This window comes from Gekko japonicus, unplaced genomic scaffold (assembly GCF_001447785.1).
Source record: "Gekko japonicus isolate JY-2015 unplaced genomic scaffold, Gekko_japonicus_V1.1 scaffold794, whole genome shotgun sequence".
NCBI classification, from domain to species: Eukaryota; Metazoa; Chordata; class Lepidosauria; order Squamata; family Gekkonidae; genus Gekko; species Gekko japonicus.
Window position 1 is genome coordinate 410097 of NW_015164692.1, and position 18878 is coordinate 428974.

Sequence of the window (18878 nt, forward strand, 5' to 3'; positions counted from 1 at the left end):
ATGATGGGGGGGTACTTACCTCCTCCTCCTGCTTCCTCCTCTGCCTCCCTCCACCACCACCACCCCGCGAGTATCGCGGGTCCCCCTCTTGTAACAATATAATTTTGATATGTGTTTGATTTTTTTATTATATCCCAATAAAATTGTTTTAAAAAAACCAAATAGTAGAAGTGGAAAGTGCCATCAAGTCACGGCCGACTCGTGGCGACCCTGTAGCATTTTCAAGGCAAGAGACTTGTCTGCCTCTGCATACCAACCCTGGACTTCCTTGTTGGTCTCCCATCCAAGGACTAACCTGGGCCAACCCTACTTATTTATTTATTTATTTATTATTAGACTTTATATCCCGCTCGAACCCCCTTCCAGGGGTCTCTGAGCGGCTTACAGGTCGGTGCTAATCACCATTTTATTTCCCTAACTAGGGCCACATATGTTAAGTAGGGGTGGGACTACCTACCAGCACCCTATAGTAGTGGTTGGAGTTGTTTTTCTCGGCTAGGGTCTCCCAGTCTCCAGATCTTCTTCTGTGTTGTTATTATTGGCAGTCTCTGGCGGGGGGGGGGGGTTGCTGCGGCACTCAGCTGGCAGATCTCATTTTTCCTGACTTAGCTCCCAAGACCTGACAAGATCAGGCTAGCTCCTCCTATTATGCTGCGAGAACTTTAATAACTCACTACCTTTGACAGCTGTACATTTTTATTCATGCATTTCATGAACAGACCTTGCTTCCTCAGTGTTTATCCAAAACCAGCTCCAATCCGGATTCAGTCAGGTTCAGAAGTACCTGATGCCTCCAGTACAGTCCTAAGCAGGGTTGAACCCTTCCTAAGAGAACTGAAGTCAGTGTGCTTTAAAAGGGTTATAACGTGGCTTAGGACTGCGGTGCAAATTCCTCAGTGCCGCGTAGAGCATGTGCTGTACATAAAATTTTGATTCAGAACTAGCTGAGGGCTTCTGAACTCCCAACATGTTTTCCACAAAGAAGCTCTGCTGGGCAAATGCTGCTCTGTTGACTTCTAACAAACTCTTAACTGTGTCTTGCCAAAGCACTACTTGTAAGCTGTCTCCTTCACTTCAAGCCAGAGAAACACGTTGGGCTTTTAATATGTGATCTGAATATGGCAAATTGCCATTTATCCAGACACCGCATGCCACAAAAATACTACTGTATGAAATGCCGTGAATTAATCAAGGAGATGCTCGTCATTTAGAGGCTCTGATGCTCTAATAACCAAGTGACAAACAAGCCAGGTTCTATGGCCAGTTCGTGGCCCTAACAAGGAATGATCCGATCCAGTCACTAACGCACAGCAGCCATCCTAACCATCGACATAGCTGGGAAGAAAAATGCAGTTTATAGAAATTGTGTGTGAGCTATTAACTGGTTGTGGTGTTTCTCACTAGAGTAAAACGGTCATGAATGATGAACTTCTGTTTGAACTAAAAGCAAAATGAAGGAAAACAACTGTAGATAACAGATAACAGAAAATATATATTTCTCCATGAAATATGACTTTACAAGAAGGGGTTCTGGTACAATAGTTATCTTGTATGTGATTTGTCATTTCAGAAGAGAAATGCGACCAGCCAGCTTACAAAATAAATGTACAGAGATGGCAGTTTTTGGTGTAGAGGCTTCGATGACAGAATGTTTGGGGGCCTTGCAGATTCACAATGAGAAAGACTCAATCTGTGGCCAGCATCTTCCATAAAGCATAGGGTAGGGCAAAAGTGAGGTGTTTTGTAGTTATCGCTCTCTCACACCTCTCCAATAACTATAAACTTCCACAGTTGTATAGAGGCATGTCTCAATCATTTTAAGAGAGCCAGGGCAGTGTGGTGGTTAGAGTGTCAAGGCTAGGATCGTGGAGGTCCGGGTTCAAATCCCCACTCGCTGGGTGACCTTGAGCCAGTCACTCACTCTCAGCCTAATACCTCACAGGGTTGTTGTGAGGATAAAATGGAGGAGTAGGTTAGGCTGGGGAAGGGAAAGGCAGCATGGTACATCCTGATCGCATCCGATCTCAGAAGCGAAGCAGGGCCAGTGCTTGGAAGGGAGGCCACCAAGGAAGGCTCTGCAGAGGTTGTTGTTCTTCAGTCGCACAGTCGAGTCCGACTCTTTGCGACCCCATGGACCAGATCCCGCCAGGCCTTCCTGTCTTCCACCGTCCTCTGAAGTTTTCTCAATTTCATGTTCGTTGCATCTATGACACTGTCTAGCCATCTCATCCTTTGCCGTCCCCGTCTTCTTTGACCTTCAGTCTTTCCCAGCATCAGGGTCTTCTCCAGTGAGTGCTCCGTTCTCATTGGGTGGCCAAAGTATTTGAGCTTCAGTTGAGTCTGCAGAGGTAGGCCATAGCAAACCACTTCCCTTTTTCTTAAAAAAAGCCCTTTTTCAGTTTTTCCAATGGAAAGATTGGAAATTTGGGGGGAGTACTGAAAAGAAACTCCTATGAAATGTTTTGTCTTTTAGAATGAGTGGGAATGCTTTGAAAGACAAGCTGGGCATGCTTGTGGATGTATACATATTCTGCACCCGATCTTCATGAGGGCAGCATGGAGAGTTTCCGTTGCCTCCGTGTCCCTTTTGACATGACTCTTCTCTTGTGGTTGACCTTTTCACTTTTCCTTCAAACCGCTATGACACATATACCCACAGATTGGGTAGCTTCTTGCCCTACCTTGCTGGAGGGGGGGGGGGAGATCTGAAGGCGGTGGGGCAGAATCTCCACCAAAGCCTCAGAGGGAAATTCTGAAAGTTTCATTGAGAACTGAGCTCTCTCTAACCAGTAGCTACAGAAGAAAGAAGACCGCTTCTAGCTACACAGATATTATAACTGACCCTTTGTGCAATGCTCTTTTTCTGGCCAAATAGTATCTTTTATGTTGTTTCTGGAAATTGTACATCTCTAGTAGAGAAAGAATGCCAGAGTGTCTGATCATTCCTAATCTCCTTTAGAGAAACTAGAGCCAGTGCGCATAGTCTGGTCTGCTTTGGTGCTTGTCAATAGCTACCTGGATGTTTATTCCATTTGAGAAGTCTAATATTTATTTATTTAGAAAGTGCTTAGGGAACCTTCCTGAGATTTGTAGATGTTCCGGGCTTGTATGGCCATGGTCTTGGCATTGTAGTACCTGACGTTTCAACAGCAGCTGTGACTGGCATCCTCAGAGGTATAACACAGGAAGATGGAGTACTCTCTTTGTCAATGTACTCCATCTTTCTGTGTTCTACCTCTGAGGATGCCAGTCACAGCTGCTGGCGAAATGTCAGGTACTACAATGCCAAGACCACGGCCATACATCTACAGCAACTCTTGATCTCCAGCCGTGAAAGCCTTCAACAACATACTGCCTGAGACAGCTTACAAAATAAAATCTAATCAAAACATAAAACATGAAAAGTTGCTAATTAAACATGAGAACAAAACATTAAACAGCCTAAAACGAAGTTCACAGGTTTCGGACTAAAAACACACTACAAAAACGGTGTGAAAAGAGATCAACACCTTAATTAAAAGGCAGAGTAAACAGAAATGTTTTGGCCTAGTGTCAAGTGGTTAAGACGCTGAACTGCGGGCTGTGGAAGGTCGGTAGTTCAGCAGTTCGAGACCCGGGTGCCGCATGACGGAGTGAGCTCCCGTCTCTAGTTCCAGCTCCTGCCAACCTAGAAGTTCGAAAGCAAGAAATTGCAAGGAGATAAATAGGTACCACTTAGGTGGGAAGGGAACAGCGTTCCGTGCGCCTTGGTGTTTAGTCATGCCGGCCACATGACCACGGAAACGTCTTCGGACAGCGCTGGCTCTTCGGCTTTGAAACGGAGATGAGCACCACAACCCTAGAGTCGGATTCGACTGGCTTTCGAGCAAGGGAACCTTTACCTTTAGTGTCAAAAAGGATAGCCACGTAGGCACCAGGCAAGCCTCAAGGCGAAGGGCATTCCATAAGTGCGGTGCCACCACAGGAAAAGCCTCGTCTCTGGTTGCCACCCATGTCAGCTCTGAAGGCAGCGGGGGGGTGGAACAAGGAGCGGAGTTTGTCAGGCAGATTTTAGCCATCGGGCTGGACAGTAGAGGAGAAGGGGGTCCTTCAGCTTGTTTTTGCTGTGGTCCTCAGACAACCAGAGGAACTGGTGGTGGTGGCCACCTCTGTCACAGTGGGTTGATCCCAAATGTCTTGGGACTTGACTGGGCCTGCTCCAGCAATTTCCAGCATCTGCCAAAAGGACTCTTCGCAGTAGCTGGGGGAGTTAACAATGCAAATCACAACCGTGCATAGGTGGCAGAGTAATGGCTTGAAGCGGCAATTGAGCCGAGCCCGAAATTAAAGCCTTCCGACGTATAAATATTGATGAATCTGTGAGATTAGTTTTTAAATATTAATGCCCTGTTGTTTGCAAGCAATATTACAGTCAGCTTGTTGCGCGTCGGGCTTCGATGTCGGCTCTTCAGCTTTGCCATCACATGGCTGGCGACGATGATTAGCTGATTAGCGCCTAACATTTACTAGGCACTGGACAAAGTTTGAGTCCGGTGGCACCTTTAAGACCAACAAAGGTTAATTCTGGGGGTAAGCTATAGTGTGCATGCATACTTCATCAGATCTGATGAAGTATGCATGCACACTATAGCTTACCCCCAGAATTAACCTTTGTTGGTCTTAAAGGTGCCACCGGACTCAAACTTTGTTCTGTTACTTCAGACCAATACGGGTGCTCACCTGAATCTAGGTACTGAACTGTAAAGTTAACAGTGTTTTTATTGGTTTTTCCATTAACGTATAATAACATATATTTACAAACTCCACATTAATATATTTTACAACAAATGATTCTCCTGATCCTAGTATACAATCCTTGTCTTATACAAGTTAACTATCGCTTTAATCTCTAACCTTACTCTATTATGTCTAACTTAATTTATTTCTCTCTTCTTTATCTTAAGCCAGTTATATATTACTCCCCATCTTTCCCAGAACTTTCCTTCTGGTTTATTTTGTAATTCTATATTCACTCTATCCATTTCCGCTATTTCCAACACCTTATACTTTAATTCCTTTATGGAAGGTAAGTTATTAGATTTCCACCGTTTTGCTATCAGGATTCTTGCCGCGGTTAATATATATATTATTATCTGCTTATGTCTTTTTACTGTATCTGGAATCATATTTAAAAGATATATTTCTGATAGTAGCGGTAGTTTAGTCTTTAAAATTTTTATTATTATGCCCTGAACTTTTTTCCAAAAATTCTGGATCTTGTTACATCGCCACCAGATATGGATAAACGTCCCTAGATTTTTCTTACATCTCCAGCATCTATTTGTAGCACTAGGTACTGAACAGTAAAGTTCAGGAAAAGAGGCAATTAGCTTACAAGGAATGGGACTTTCTTTTCCAACCTAATATATAGCTAGGAATCCGGTTCGTCATTTTAGAAGAAGAAGAGAAGAGGAGATTGGCTTTATACCCCACCCTTCACTTGGAGTCTCAGAGCGGCTTACAAACTCCTTTCCCTTCCCCTCCCCACAACAGACACCCTGTGAGGTAGGTGGGGCTGAGAGAACTCTGACACAAACTGCTCTTTTTCAAGGACAGCTGTGCCAGAGCTTGTGACTGACCCAAGGTCACATCAGCAGGTGCAAGTGGAGGAGTGGGGAATCAAACCCGGTTCTCCCAGATTAGAGTCCGCACACTTAACCATGACACCAAACTGGCTCTCAGCCAATTTATGAATACACAGTTTTTTTCTCATTTATATAGTACTTTAGAGCAGGGGGGTCAAACATGCAGCCCAGGGGGCTGGATAAGGCCCCCGGAGGGCTTCTATCAGGCCTGCAGTGGGACTGGCTGTCTTCTGCTTCTTCTTCCAGTTCTGCTGCTGCTGTGTCATCGTAGGTTTGCAGCTTACAGATACACACCTGAACAGCATACTCAGGATTGCAATAGCACAGATGCAATAATTCAGAGCCAGGGGTGTCAGTTCTCAGACACTGTTAAATAAACAAAATATTGCAAGAGCGCTAATGTTTTAAGCATGTTTTTATTTTAAGTAAAAAAACACCCTATTTTTTTAAGTAAAAACAACAACAACTCTATCTCCGCTACCTGGCATTACATTTTATGACACAAATGGCACAGCCCAACAAGCTCTCGTTTATGTCAGATCCAGCCCTCATAACAAATGAGTTCGACACCCCTGCCAGTTCGGTGTAGTGGTTAAGTGCGCTGACTCTAATCTGGGAGAACCAGGTTTGATTCCCCACTCCTCCACTTGTACCTGCTGGATGACCCTGGGCAAGACATAGTTCTGGCACAGCTGTTCTTGAAAAAGAGCAGTTTCTGTCAGAGCTCTCTCAGCCCCACCCACCTCACAGGGTGTCTGTTGTGGGGAGGGGAAGGGAAAGGAGTTTGTAAGCCGCTTTGAGACTCCCTTGGGTAGTGAAGGGCGTGGTATAAATCCAATCTCTTATCTTCTTCTTTAGAGCACTGAAAGTGCTTTACATATATTATTTCAGTACTCTGTGGAACAATCCTGTGAGGTTGAGCTAGTAGTATTATCCCCAGTTTGCAGATGTGGAAATGAGACTGAGAGAGCAGATTACCTAGCTAATTTATGGCACAGGAAAAATTGAACTGGAGATTTCTTGATTCATAGCTCATTCTCTTAGCCACTATTCTGTAGTCTCAGCTATTGTATTTGGTAATTCCACAAATGATTTTTTTTCCTAATTAAACTCAGATGTTTCAAAATAACGTTTATGTATTTTAGAAGCACAGATCCCAGTGCATTCTTGACTATTTCCTTTTTGTTTTAAAACTGATGCACACCATTTTTTAATTTTTTTAAAAATCGGACTTTGCCTCGGATAAGACATTTTCCTAAACAATAGCTGCGCCCACGTTTATTTTGTTCTCTGCACTTAGTAATTATCATGTTCAGGCATCTCCCCACTGAAAATGATTTATTGTCTATGTGAAAGAGGATTAGGCAAGCTTTCAAGTCTTTTTAACAAAGCTTTTTTCGAGCCTGGAAAAAGCATATTTAAGTTTCAAGCTAAATACCAGAAGGAAGTAAATCATTTGCATAACTGGCAAAGCTGAACGTTTACAGTTCATGGAGTTGCTCACACAAGCCATATTCTCAGTTGGGAGAGATTCCATCACTGAAATCAATGGGTTAAGACCAGAGTAACTTTGCGTACCATTGCACTGCCATTCTGTTGTATCGAAAATAGCAACCCTCATGGTACCTTACGGACTACAATTTTATGATGGTGTGAATGTTGCCGTTCGAGCATTTTAGACCCTCTGGCCAATGCAATGTAGTCGGTTGTTCAAGCGACTTTGCGGACTAAAATGCCATCGAATGAAGCACCCACCTGCCCCAAGGTGGGTGCTGCTTAATTCAGATAGCACCTTACGGACTACAATTTTATGATGGTGTGAATGTTGCCGTTCGAGCATTTTAGACCCTCTGGGCAATGCTATGTAGTCGGTTATTCAAGCGACTTTGTGGACTAAAATGCCATCAAACGAAACACCCACCTGCCCTAAGGTGGGTGCTGCTTAATTTAGATAGCACGTATACTAAACAGAGCACACCCTCTATGAACATCTGCCGTTCACTTCCCTCTGCAGAACTATGCTGGAGGGGATGGGGGCAGCAAGGCCAACCTAACTGAGATGTGCTTCAGTCAGAGAAAGTCTTGGAGTCTGCTGCTGCAGTCTGGCTTATTCCGTCTCCAGATTGCCTCGGGAGGGGATGGGGAGTTGGCGCAGATGCTGGAGCATTAGCATGGCGCGGCCTCGCCGAGCCAGGAGACAGGCTGCGCTGTCCTGCGCCAGCCTCAGTGGGACAGCTTCCGTGCCCAATGCCATTTCGAGGGCAGGTCTGCTTCTTGATCCTAGCCAGCAGTCCAGAACATTTGGAGTTAATGGCAGACTTGAACCTCCCAGGGTTTATACTGAACTGGCATGACAGAAGTGAGGAAATGGGGAGCAGGTTTGCTGTCTGCTTGCTTGGTAACTCGAGGTATTGATGCTGCGTGTTGTTTGGTCTTTACTTTTTTTAAGAACCAGGCTTCTTATTTCTAGGGCTTCCGGTATTTTAGGATGCAGAACCCTTGGTAGTTTCAGAGGGTGGCCATGTTGGTCTGCAGTGGAACAGCGAGATTTGGTTCCAGCACCAACTTAGAAGAAAAGATTGGATTTATACCCCACCCGTCACTACCTGAAGGAGTCTCAGAGCGGCTTACAATCTCCTTTCCCTTTCCCTCCTCACAACAGGCAACCTGTGACGTAGGTGGGGCTGAGTGAGCTCTTTCCAGAACTGTCCTTGAGAGAATAGCTCTGAGAGAACTTGTGACTGACCCAAGGTCACCAAGCTGGCTTCATGTGGAGGAGTGGGGAATCAAACCCCGTTCTCCGCACTCCTAACCACCACACCACACTGGACCTCAAGACACCAACAAGATTTTCTGAGTATAAGCTTTTGAGAATAAAAGCTTACTTTCAGACAGAGATAGAAAGCGTTAAAATTCATGGAGGAGAGGTCTATCAGTGGCTACTAGCCCATGGGGACTAAAGAGAACCTCCACATTCAGAGCCAGTAAAACTCTAAATACCGATGCCAGGAGGCAACATCAGGGGAAGGCCTCTGCCTGCAGAGGAACTGGTCGGCTAGTTGGTGTGAGAGGGGATGCTGGACTAGATGAACCACCACTGGTCTGATCCAGCATTGCTCTTAGTATGTAAGCTTGTTAGGGTTGCCAAGTGTACTCACCCTTCGTAGCGGGGGAGCCTTGCCGGACGCGTGCGCGCCGGCAGCACGTCACAGGAAGTGACGTGCTACATCGCTCACGTTGGGGGTGTGGCCCAGATCATCGGGGGAGGAACCATATGGTTCCCCCCCTGACGATCTGGGCCACGCCCCCGACGTGAGCGACGTGGGGGACGCAGCAGAGTCCCCCCCGGGGCCAAATTCCACCGCGGCGGAAATCGGGCCTCCAAAGCGGGGGTTTCCCCGCCCCCCGCCCCCACTTGGCAGCCCGAAAAATCAGTCTCTAAGGTGCTGCTGGACTCCAATCTAGCAGAACCCATGATAACAGTTGAGTCCAAGATGAAAGGGGCCTGCATTGCCTATGTCTCTGTGAGCGATCAGATGTCCCCCAGTCTCTCTTCCCTTTCTCATAAAACGTGAAGGCCAGGCAGCTAATCCTTTCCCCCTCCTCCCTCCTCCCTCGCCCACTTCAGACTTCCTCCCCAACAATCCACCCTTTGCTAGGCTTAAACTCCCAAAATGCAAATTCCAGTATGGAGTAATTGGATTATGCAAATCATTCGTCCTGACTGCAAAAGGATTAGAGTACTGGTTTTGAAGGGCCCCCCGTATTGCCTGAGAAGAATCTCCCAGTATCCTGTAAATGCAAAAGAGGATTCTGCCTTTTTCAAGCGTTTCTGTCTCCCAGTTCTTGAACGGCCTAGTAAGGGAGCTCTGTAATATTTCAACGAGAAAGAGGTGACTAATCTTCATTAAATCCTGGTGGATATTAACCCCTCGGCCCTGTCTGACAGGCGGAAAGGGCACAAGAGGCTATCTCCGTCCTTAAACTCTGGGGCCGTTTGTCTTCTCAATCCATTGCTCTTTATGTCCAGATCTGATAACCGATGCCACTTTGCTCACTATTTCCAACCTTCCTTGGCAGCCTGGCCTTTCACCTGCTGCTGAGCCAGCATCTCACTAGCCCTTCTGGGCTCACGTAGTTCAGTCATGCCGGGGTTATTTAGTGCCGCTTTGGGTCCTCGAGCTCATGATCTACAGTAATAGGGCTAGCCGAGAACAAGTCGTCTGCTGCAGTTTTACCGACATCCTTATGGGGGGGGACACACATTTGAGACGGTGCTGAAGGGTAATAAGGCATTAGAAGAAGAGATTGGATTTATACCCTGCACTTCACTACCCAAAGGAGTCTCAGAGCTTTCCCTTCCCCTCCCCTCCCCACAACAGACACCCCGTGAGGTAGGTGGGGCTGAGAGGGCTCTCTCGAGAAGTGCCCTTGAGAGAACAGCTCTGAGAGAACTTGTGACTGGCCCAAGGTCACGCCAGCAGCTGCATGTGGAGGAGTGGGGAATCAAACCCGGTTCTACCAGATTAGAGTCTGTGCTCCTGACCACTACACCAAACCTCTACACCAGTGTGGGGAGCGAGAGGGCAGTTCTCATTAGGGAGTCTCCTCCCTGTGTGCTTGAGAGGCAATACGTGGACCGAGCACCAGGAGGGAAAGGAAATGTTCAGAAAATGGTACAAGCAAACCTTTCTTCAGAAAGATGAGTATTTTGCAAGTCTGAAAGGTCACTTGGTTGAATAAAAGGCACTCTCCGAAGCAGGTGCTTGGACTAAGACAGCATCCATTGTGCTAACTGCTACCAAAAGGAAGGACTGCGGGGAAATGAATAGGAACGGCACAGAGAGAGCAAAGGAAGGAAGGGCATTGGAGAGGTTGCAGAGGAGCCATGGCACACACCAACCGTGGCACAGAGTTGGCTGCACCTGACTAGGGGAGTGGAGGCCGAGAGGGAAAGACAACCTGGAAAGTAGACAATGCAAATAGAGGACTGCAGACTTGCAACTTAGCAGGGGGCAGCTATAGCCCCTTTCAAGAGATAATGCTTTTATAGGGGGAAATATTGAGTCATCCACCAGATGATGGTGGCAGAAGAAAGAAGGGGGGTGTTTCTTTCTAAGGAAAAGCACCAAATGAGTGGGGGAGGTGGGGCCTTTGTACATAATGCACAGAGTTTTGGTTCAAGGTCCAGTTTTGCAGTCACTGCTCCAAATTATATTTGTGCCGACTCAACCAGTTCGTCTCGCAACCACTTTCCCCCTTTGTGTTGCTTCCAGCCTGTCTATTGCCCTACAGCTGCTGGCTTTGTCGGCCTCTGGCTTTTGTAAATTAAAGTAATTGCCATCGTGGCTTTTCAGCCCAAGGTCCCGAGGCCTTGTCAGAGGGAATAACCTTTCCAGATTACTCTCTCCAAAGGTACTCTGTTATTTCTAGCCTTATTATCACTGTATGCCTGAATCTGCTCTGCTGCCGCTTAGTCAAAGCAGGCCGTCTTTTCAACGGTTCCACAAATCACTCCCTTTTGTTTTTGTTTGCAGTTTTCCCAATAAATTAAGGATTTTTAAAAATTTTACATCTGAGACTTTACCCTTGATCAACAGTGTCAGCACTGTGGAACTTGAAAAGGGAAAATGAAAGTTTACACAGCTGTTTTCCTTTGCATAATCACAGCCGTTCTGATTTGCATACTAATGAGCATCAGTCTGCCATCTTTGGCAGCAGCTCCAGTGACCTGGGGTGGGGGGGAGAAGCAACCCCCAGAACATGGTAGGAAAATGAGAGCTGCCTTCCTTGAGAGCCAGTTTGGTGCAGTGGTTAGGAGCGTGGACTGTAATCTGGGAGAACCAGGTTTGATTCCCCACTCTTCCACATGCAGCTGCTGGTGTGACCTTGGTTCAGTCACAAGTTCTCTCAGAGTTTGTTCTCTTACGAGTTCTTGAGAGAGCTCTCTCAGCCTCACCTACCTCACAGGATATCTGCTGTGGGGAGGGGAAGGTTTTCTTCTTCTTCTTCTTCTTCTCTTGAGCAAGGCAACCCTTGTGTTGAAAGGTATTTTAACCTCTCCTCAAATTTCTCTTCTCATTAAATTATCAGCTAGTTTTTGCTGATCAGTCGGTGTATTGGGTTCGGGAATTTTTGGCTCCCTGATTCTCAAGCAATCAATCAGCTCCCCTTGGGGCCCTAGCCAAGATGAGACCAGTAGCAATACATTGTCCCCACCTTAAAAACAAAAAAACCAGAAACAGAAATAGCCTTTTTAATTTGTAGCATGACCGTGTCCATTTGAAAAACAAGAACTTGGTTTCAGAATAGGAACATGTTCAGTTTTCTGCTTCCCCCTCCAGCTGACCTTCTCCAAACCCCGCCCACCTGACCCGCCCAGCTGCATCCACCCGTGGTAGATGTCCCCCCCCCTTCCAATCCCAGTACTTTTATCTAGCTTAAGTGAACCTGAGGGAGAAAACCTCCTCGAGATAGCATGACTTAAGCATCGCAGGTTGCTAAAACATAACCAAAAACATACCGTTTGAGGCAGGTACTTTGATATAAATAAGTAAACGTTTCTGAATTCAAAACAAATGTTCCTATTTGGCTTGCATTTTTCTGGAGCTAACGAGAGAGACAAGACACATGTGCACTCTTTGGGTGTGTTACAGCATTGTAGTCAGTGTTCCCTCTAAGCCGAGTTAGTGTGAGCTAGCTCACAGTTTTCTAGCGTCCGGCTCACACATTTTTGTCTTACCTCAGGAAGGGTGGCTCCAGAGCAAACTAATTTATGCAGTAGCCAAATCACTCGCTCACAACTTTAATGCCAGTAGCTCACAAAGGAGAATTTTTGCTCACAAGACTCCACGGCTTAGAGGGAGCATCGATGGTAGTTAACCTGTTTTGAGGCAACTGCTGACTTTCAGTTAATTTATTTGAAGAGCCTCTTAAAAATGTGAAAGCCCCGCCTAGCATGTAAGGCTGGTTATTGGCCCTGTTTCCTTTCTCTGGAAGTCTTGGCCTTTTGTGTTGCCCATGAAGGACATCATCAGGTCAACAGAAGAAGTGGAGATAAACCAGGAGACTAGGCCAGGCTACTCAGCCCTCTGGAATTTGGATCATCTAGTAATGGGGAAAGAAGGGAACAAATTGGAATTGGGGAATATAATTGGCTATTCACATGTCCATGAAATGCTAGTATGTACTATATGAATTGCTGCTTCATTTGAGGGTAAATCCCTACCCCCCTGCCTAGCTTGAAAAGGTTCATTTTAGAAGCTTTAAAAAGAAGAAGAGTTGATTTATGCTAGGGGGGGAAGGAAGCACTGAAAAATAGTGCCCATTGGAAAATTGAATGTAATCTCAGTTCAGATCCTGGATCTAATTAAAACTCGACCATTCATTAATTGCCCTTCACTTTTTTTGACAAGCAAGCTATGAAGGACTTCAGTGCTACAAAATAATCAATAATGGCTTACTACATCAGTGCTTTCCTTAACTCCCTTAATTTGTTTATTTTTTGTTTAATTTGACTCAGTTGATGGCTGTTCCTGCGTACATATTATTCAGTGACTGCAGCTTGTCATCCTAAACAAATACCTCATTTTCCCAGCCACAAAAATTCAAGCGGTGCATATATAAAATGGAGCAAGCAGCTGCTGCATCCTTTTAGCAGCCTAAATTACGAACATTTTATACTGGGTTGTAAAAACATCAAGAAGTTATAAGATCGGAATTTGAATCCTCTAATTTAGCAAATTCCTAGGACACACAACCTTCCTTTTTTGCAGTCAATTTTTTCGGCTTTCTCATGTATCTTTTCACTGCTCTGGACTAGCATCTGATGTTTTTGAGGGATCAGCGTTCTCCACTGCAGATAACCTAATCTGAAATGTACATCCCAGTTCCTTAGAGTTCCACACATACAGTCAGGCCTCACTCTTGGAACATGGTCTCTAAAAGAAAATCTGTAGGGGAAGGGCGATGAAGAGAGAGTCAGGCCAGGATTACTTACCCCCGGAAGCATACGGCAGTATTTTTTTATTTAGGAAACTACCATTTTAGATGGGAGGGGGGAGAGCATAAATACTTAGAGTTACCAAGGGAACCCTCCACGTTATAATCATGTGCCTTTGGTTTGTCTAAGAATGGTAGCCTACCTGGAGAATCCTGCAGCTCCCTCCTACAGTTGGAACATTATGTCGGTCGCAAGCCTTGAGTCTGCCCTCTGCTTCTTTCACCCTGCTAATCCCTTTCCAGTTTGGTGTAGTGGTTAAGTGCGCGGACTCTAATCTGGGAGAACCGAGTTTGATTCCCTACTCCTCCACTTGCAGAATGTCCTTGGGCAAGCCATAGTTCTGTCAGAGGTGTTCCTGAAAGAGCAATTTCTCTCAGCGCTCTCTCAGCCCCTCCTACCTCACAGGGTGTCTGTTGTGGGGAGGGGAGGGGAAAGGTGTTTGTAAGCCACTCTGAGACTCCAAGTGAAGGGTGGGGTATAAATCCAATCTCTTCTTCTCTTTGTGGCCTTCTGATCATCAGTGGCAACAGCAGACACTTTCCCCACCCACACACTTTGTCTTATTTCTGATTGGAGATAGAACTGTTTGCGTCTCCAGGCATCCAGAAGGGATGCAGGACTGCCTTAGGTGATCAGAAGTCCTCCTCCAGAGGTGGTTTAGCTTTGGCAGGTCAAGATTTAGGATCAGGGACATAGTCACATCCCAAGGGAATGCACATCTTGTGTCACAGTTGCACGGTGCACTACGAAAATAACTTGTTGACTGCTCTGACCTGGATAGCTCAGGCAAACCCAATCTCATCAGATCTTAAAAGCTAAGCAAGGCCAACCCTGGCAAGTAATTGGAAGGGAGACCTCCAAAGAATACCAGGGCTCGGGACACAGAGGCAGAAAACTATACCACCTCTCTGAAAAATGACCAAACCCCCAGAAGGGGTCGCCAGAAGTCGCCATGACTTCCAGGCATGCAAGCAAACACGCACACACACAAAAATACCGCCCCCTCCCCAAATAACTTGTTGACCCTCTCTAGGGACTGGGCAGTTGCACAAGTGCATGGCTAGATACTGTTCCTTTGTTTTGTACACAGTGAAGATTTTTGATAGGGTGGCGTCACAGTTAAAGTGCTGCATTGTCTTGAAAGTCCACATGTTTGCCTTGGTGGTTGGCTCTTGGTGCTGTGGTCCATATCATTGATTCTCTTCTACCAATGGATTTGCTTTGTTGCTCTGAATATTAGAAAACCACATTTGAAAACTGTTCAACACTATGAGATGCCTTCATTCTGCCATCCGCATCCAAGACTCTGAATGCTGCCCATGGTGGATATGCTATGATTATGCTTTTAGACACCTTCTGCATTGTTTGACATTTGTCATTGTACACCAAACATTCTTGGAGTTCCAATAATGGCGGTTTCCTTCCATTCCCCCCCCCCCCAAAGTATTCTTTCTTTTCTTCAAGGACTTAGTAAGTTACTGTTAACCACAGTCCTTTTAGTAATCTAATGTTTCATCATATTGGCATTTGTCTTGTAATCTCAGATTAGAGTGTACAGTGATAAGAGTATCAGGTGTCCAGAAAGGGAGGATGAAGAATCATGACATGAATTGCATGATCTTTGATAATCCAGTATATTATAAGGCTTTATAATCTTCTTGCGTGGCATTTGATATCCGGAGAACAAATAGTGGAAGAAGGGGGGGAGAAAGGAATCATGCTTCCATCTTCTAACCTGCCATGTGTGCAGCCAGTGATCTGGAACCATTCTATGTGTATGTGGCTGCATACCCATAAGAGATAAAGGGAAAACAGAGTTCTGACCCTTGCAGAAAGAGGCAATGTTGTTATGTGTGTATGTTCTATTCCAGGGGTGTCAAACATGTGGCCCGGGGACTGGATCAGGCCCCCGGAGGGCTTCTATCAGGCCCGCAGTGGAACTGGCTGTCTCCTGCTTCTGCTTCCACTTCTGCCGCTGCTGTGTCATTGTAGGTTTGCAGCTTAAAGATACACACCTGAACAGCATACTCAATATTGCAACAGCACAGACCTTTTGATGCAGTAATTCAGAGCAAGAGGTGTCAGTTATCAGACAGTGTTAAATAAACAAAATATTGCAAGAGTGCTAATGTTTTAAGCATGTCTTTATTTTAAGTGTTTGTGTCCTTTATAAAGTTTATATCTCCGCTACTTGGCATTACATTTTCTCACACACATGGCCCAGCCCAACAAGGTCTCATTTATGTCAGATCCGGCCCTCATAACAAATGAGTTCGACACCCATGTTCTATTCTAACCTTCAATTAAACAGTGAGAGGTGGGGCCAATAAGTATGACTCACCAAATGCCGGACGTTTTCTAAAAAGGGGTTCTTAGGTCAAGCTTGAGTTTGGCACTTCACGTTGCCCCATGTCTCCAGAAAACTCTTTATCAGAAATCAAGACTTTTCCTGCATAACTCTGTTGTCTTACCACAGTAAATGTAAGGCTCCATTTTCAAACACTTCGTAATATCGTTCCTGTTGAATATCAGAGTAGTGTTTTATGTATTAACTTTTCGTCTTTACCGAAGTGGATGTAATCATAATTTACACCTGGCACAGATATCTGGACCCAATAAAATTGGGCACTGGTCCATGCTGGAATACAAAATGTAGTCTCCAGATGTGAATTATAGATGCTGTACATGCAGTTTCCACTACAGCTGTGGTGCTCTTTGGAATCCCTTCCATTGTGGGAAATGCGCTAGCTGCCGGGGGGGGGGGAGGGAGAAGTGTTATCCTTCAGCTCATGTAATAGGAACCAGCAAGGATATTTTACTTTCATGAGCATCAGTATTGTTTTGAGGCCCTTTTGTATGTAAAGCATTGCACATAGTATATTTTGTACTGTAGACCAAAACAAATTGGGGAATCGGTTGTTCTGGATATAGCTGAAAATAAAATGAAAGTTCCCAATAGATTTTAAGCCCCGGAAGATCATAAAAGTCAGCCATGCTTTAAATGCGTGAAATGTTTTGATGACTCCACTCTGCAATTGTGTGTATCTCCCATATCTATCTGCGAGAATATGTTACCTTAAAGGAAAACAGTCAGTTTTTACTTAGTAAAGAAATGCAGTGAACAAATCATGGTGTGATCATTCATGCCTAGTCGCAGAGATCAAGTTCTACCTACGAGTGCCCATCCTGTCATACAAGATGCGATTTACTGTGTGATGAGTTATATCTGTCATATATTATTGCTTAATTTGAGATCCTCAATTTAATAATGCTGGAATACATAAAAAAAGGGAACACACATCACATGGGTAGCCAAAACAAAATAAAATGATGGGTCAACTTGGTTCATTCATCATCAACATGCTATCAGCAATTTTTTTGTTTGACTAAGTGAAGGATTAAACTTTGAATTCTCTTTCTGTTTATTCTCTTTGTTAAAATGAGACACAGCCACTTTTTATTACCGTGCACCAAAAGTGGACTCCATGGTAGATATGAATCAGTGCACTGATAAATATGGATGGAAAATGTTTAAAAGTTGCATTCGTTTTGCTTAAAGGAGTGGCTAAGAGCTGGAAATGCAAATGAGGAAGCCGTTGGGTTCAGTCTCACCTTTGCTATGAACTCATTAAGTGGCGCTAAACAAGCCTGCCTTTCTCTGTCCAAGCCTCAGCCCCTATCTGCAGTATGAGAATAATACCGACTGACCTCGCAGGATTGGTGCAAAGGGTGCAAGATAATGTCTATGCAGTGTCAGAGCGGCTTACAAACTCCTTTCCCTTCCCCTCCCCACAACAGACACCCTGTGAGGTAGGTGGGGCTGAGAGAGCTCTGACAGAAACTGCTCTTTGTCAAGAACAGCTGTGCCAGAACTACGGCTTGCCCAAGGTCATCCAGCCAGGTGCAAGTGGAGGAGTGGGGAATCAAACCCGGTTCTCCCAGATTAGAGTCCGCGCACTTAACCACGACACCGAACTGAATCCATACATTTATGGGATTGGAGTGTTGCTGATGACTGTCTAACCCAGTATCCCTACAATTGCTCCTCTGTATAAAAAGAAATTATTGCTCAGGAGGTTTTAAACAATATATTTGTTACATGTTCCTTTTTTAAATTAAATTGCAGCTGGACAACTGAGTCAGTCAGCACACTTTGCTCTCCAGCTCCCGTACAACGTTTTGGGCTTGGGACGTAGCGCCAATTTCCTCGATCACCTGTATGTTGGTATTCCTTGTCCTCCGGGTGCAAAGGTATGTGAAAGTCCGTAATTTGCCTAAAGCTGTACTGATGTTTAGTATGAATGTCTGAATTCAGTTGAGTGCTGTGCTCAGGATCACATTGGACTCCTAACCCTGGGGGAGGTTGCGGTGCAGTGTCATGAGCATGCTGGGATTGTGTCTTGAGAACTGCAGTAAACACAGGCTGGCTGAAATTTGAATATTTGTTGTTCAGTCGCACCGTCGAGTCTGACTCTTCACGACCCCATGGACCAAATCATGCCAGGCCCTCCTGTCTTCCGTCATGCTCCGGAGTTTGCTTAATTTCATGTTCGTTGCCTCGATAACACTGTCTGATCATCTCATCCTTTGCCGTCCCCTTCTTCTTTGACTTTCAATCTTTCCCGGCATCAGGGTCTTCTCCAGTGAGTGCTCCCTTCTCATTTAATGGCCAAAGTATTTGAGCTTCATCTTCAGTATCTGGCCTTCCAGGGAACAGTCAGGGTTGATTTCTTTTAGGATTGATTGATTTGTTCTTCTTGCAGCCCAGGGGACTCTCAAGAGTCTTCTCCAGCACCATAATTCAAAAGACGCTATTCTTCGGCGCTCGGCCTTCCTTATAGTCCAACTCTCACAGCCATACAGTACTACTGGGAATACCATTGTCTTGACCATATGGACTTTTGTTGGCAGGGTAATGTCTCTACTTTTTATTATACTGTCAAGGTTTGCCCGTTGCTTTCCTCAAGGAGCAGGCGTCTTTTAATTTCATGGCTGCAGTCACCATCTGCAGTGATCTTGGATCCCAGGAACATGAAGTCTGTCACTGCTTCCACAACTTCTCCTTCTATTTGCCAAGGAGTGATGGGGCCGGATGCCATGATCTTAGTTTTTTTGATGTTGAGTTTCAAGCCAACCTTTACGCTCTCCTCTTTTACTTTTAGCATGAGGCTCTTTAGGTCCTCTTCACTTTCTCCCATTAGAGTGGTATCATCTGCATATCTGAGGTTGTTGATGTTTTTCCCCGCAATCTT

General features: G+C 45.2%; 1 protein-coding gene across 1 annotated transcript in view; it reads left to right on the plus strand.

The window, feature by feature from the left end:
* Window positions 1–18878, plus strand: part of ITFG1 (integrin alpha FG-GAP repeat containing 1) — a 166103-nt gene that overhangs the window by 130792 nt on the left and 16433 nt on the right. Inside the window, 1 exon segment of the mRNA XM_015409414.1 lies at window positions 17753–17891. Within this exon segment, the coding sequence (XP_015264900.1) occupies window positions 17753–17891 (139 nt within the window).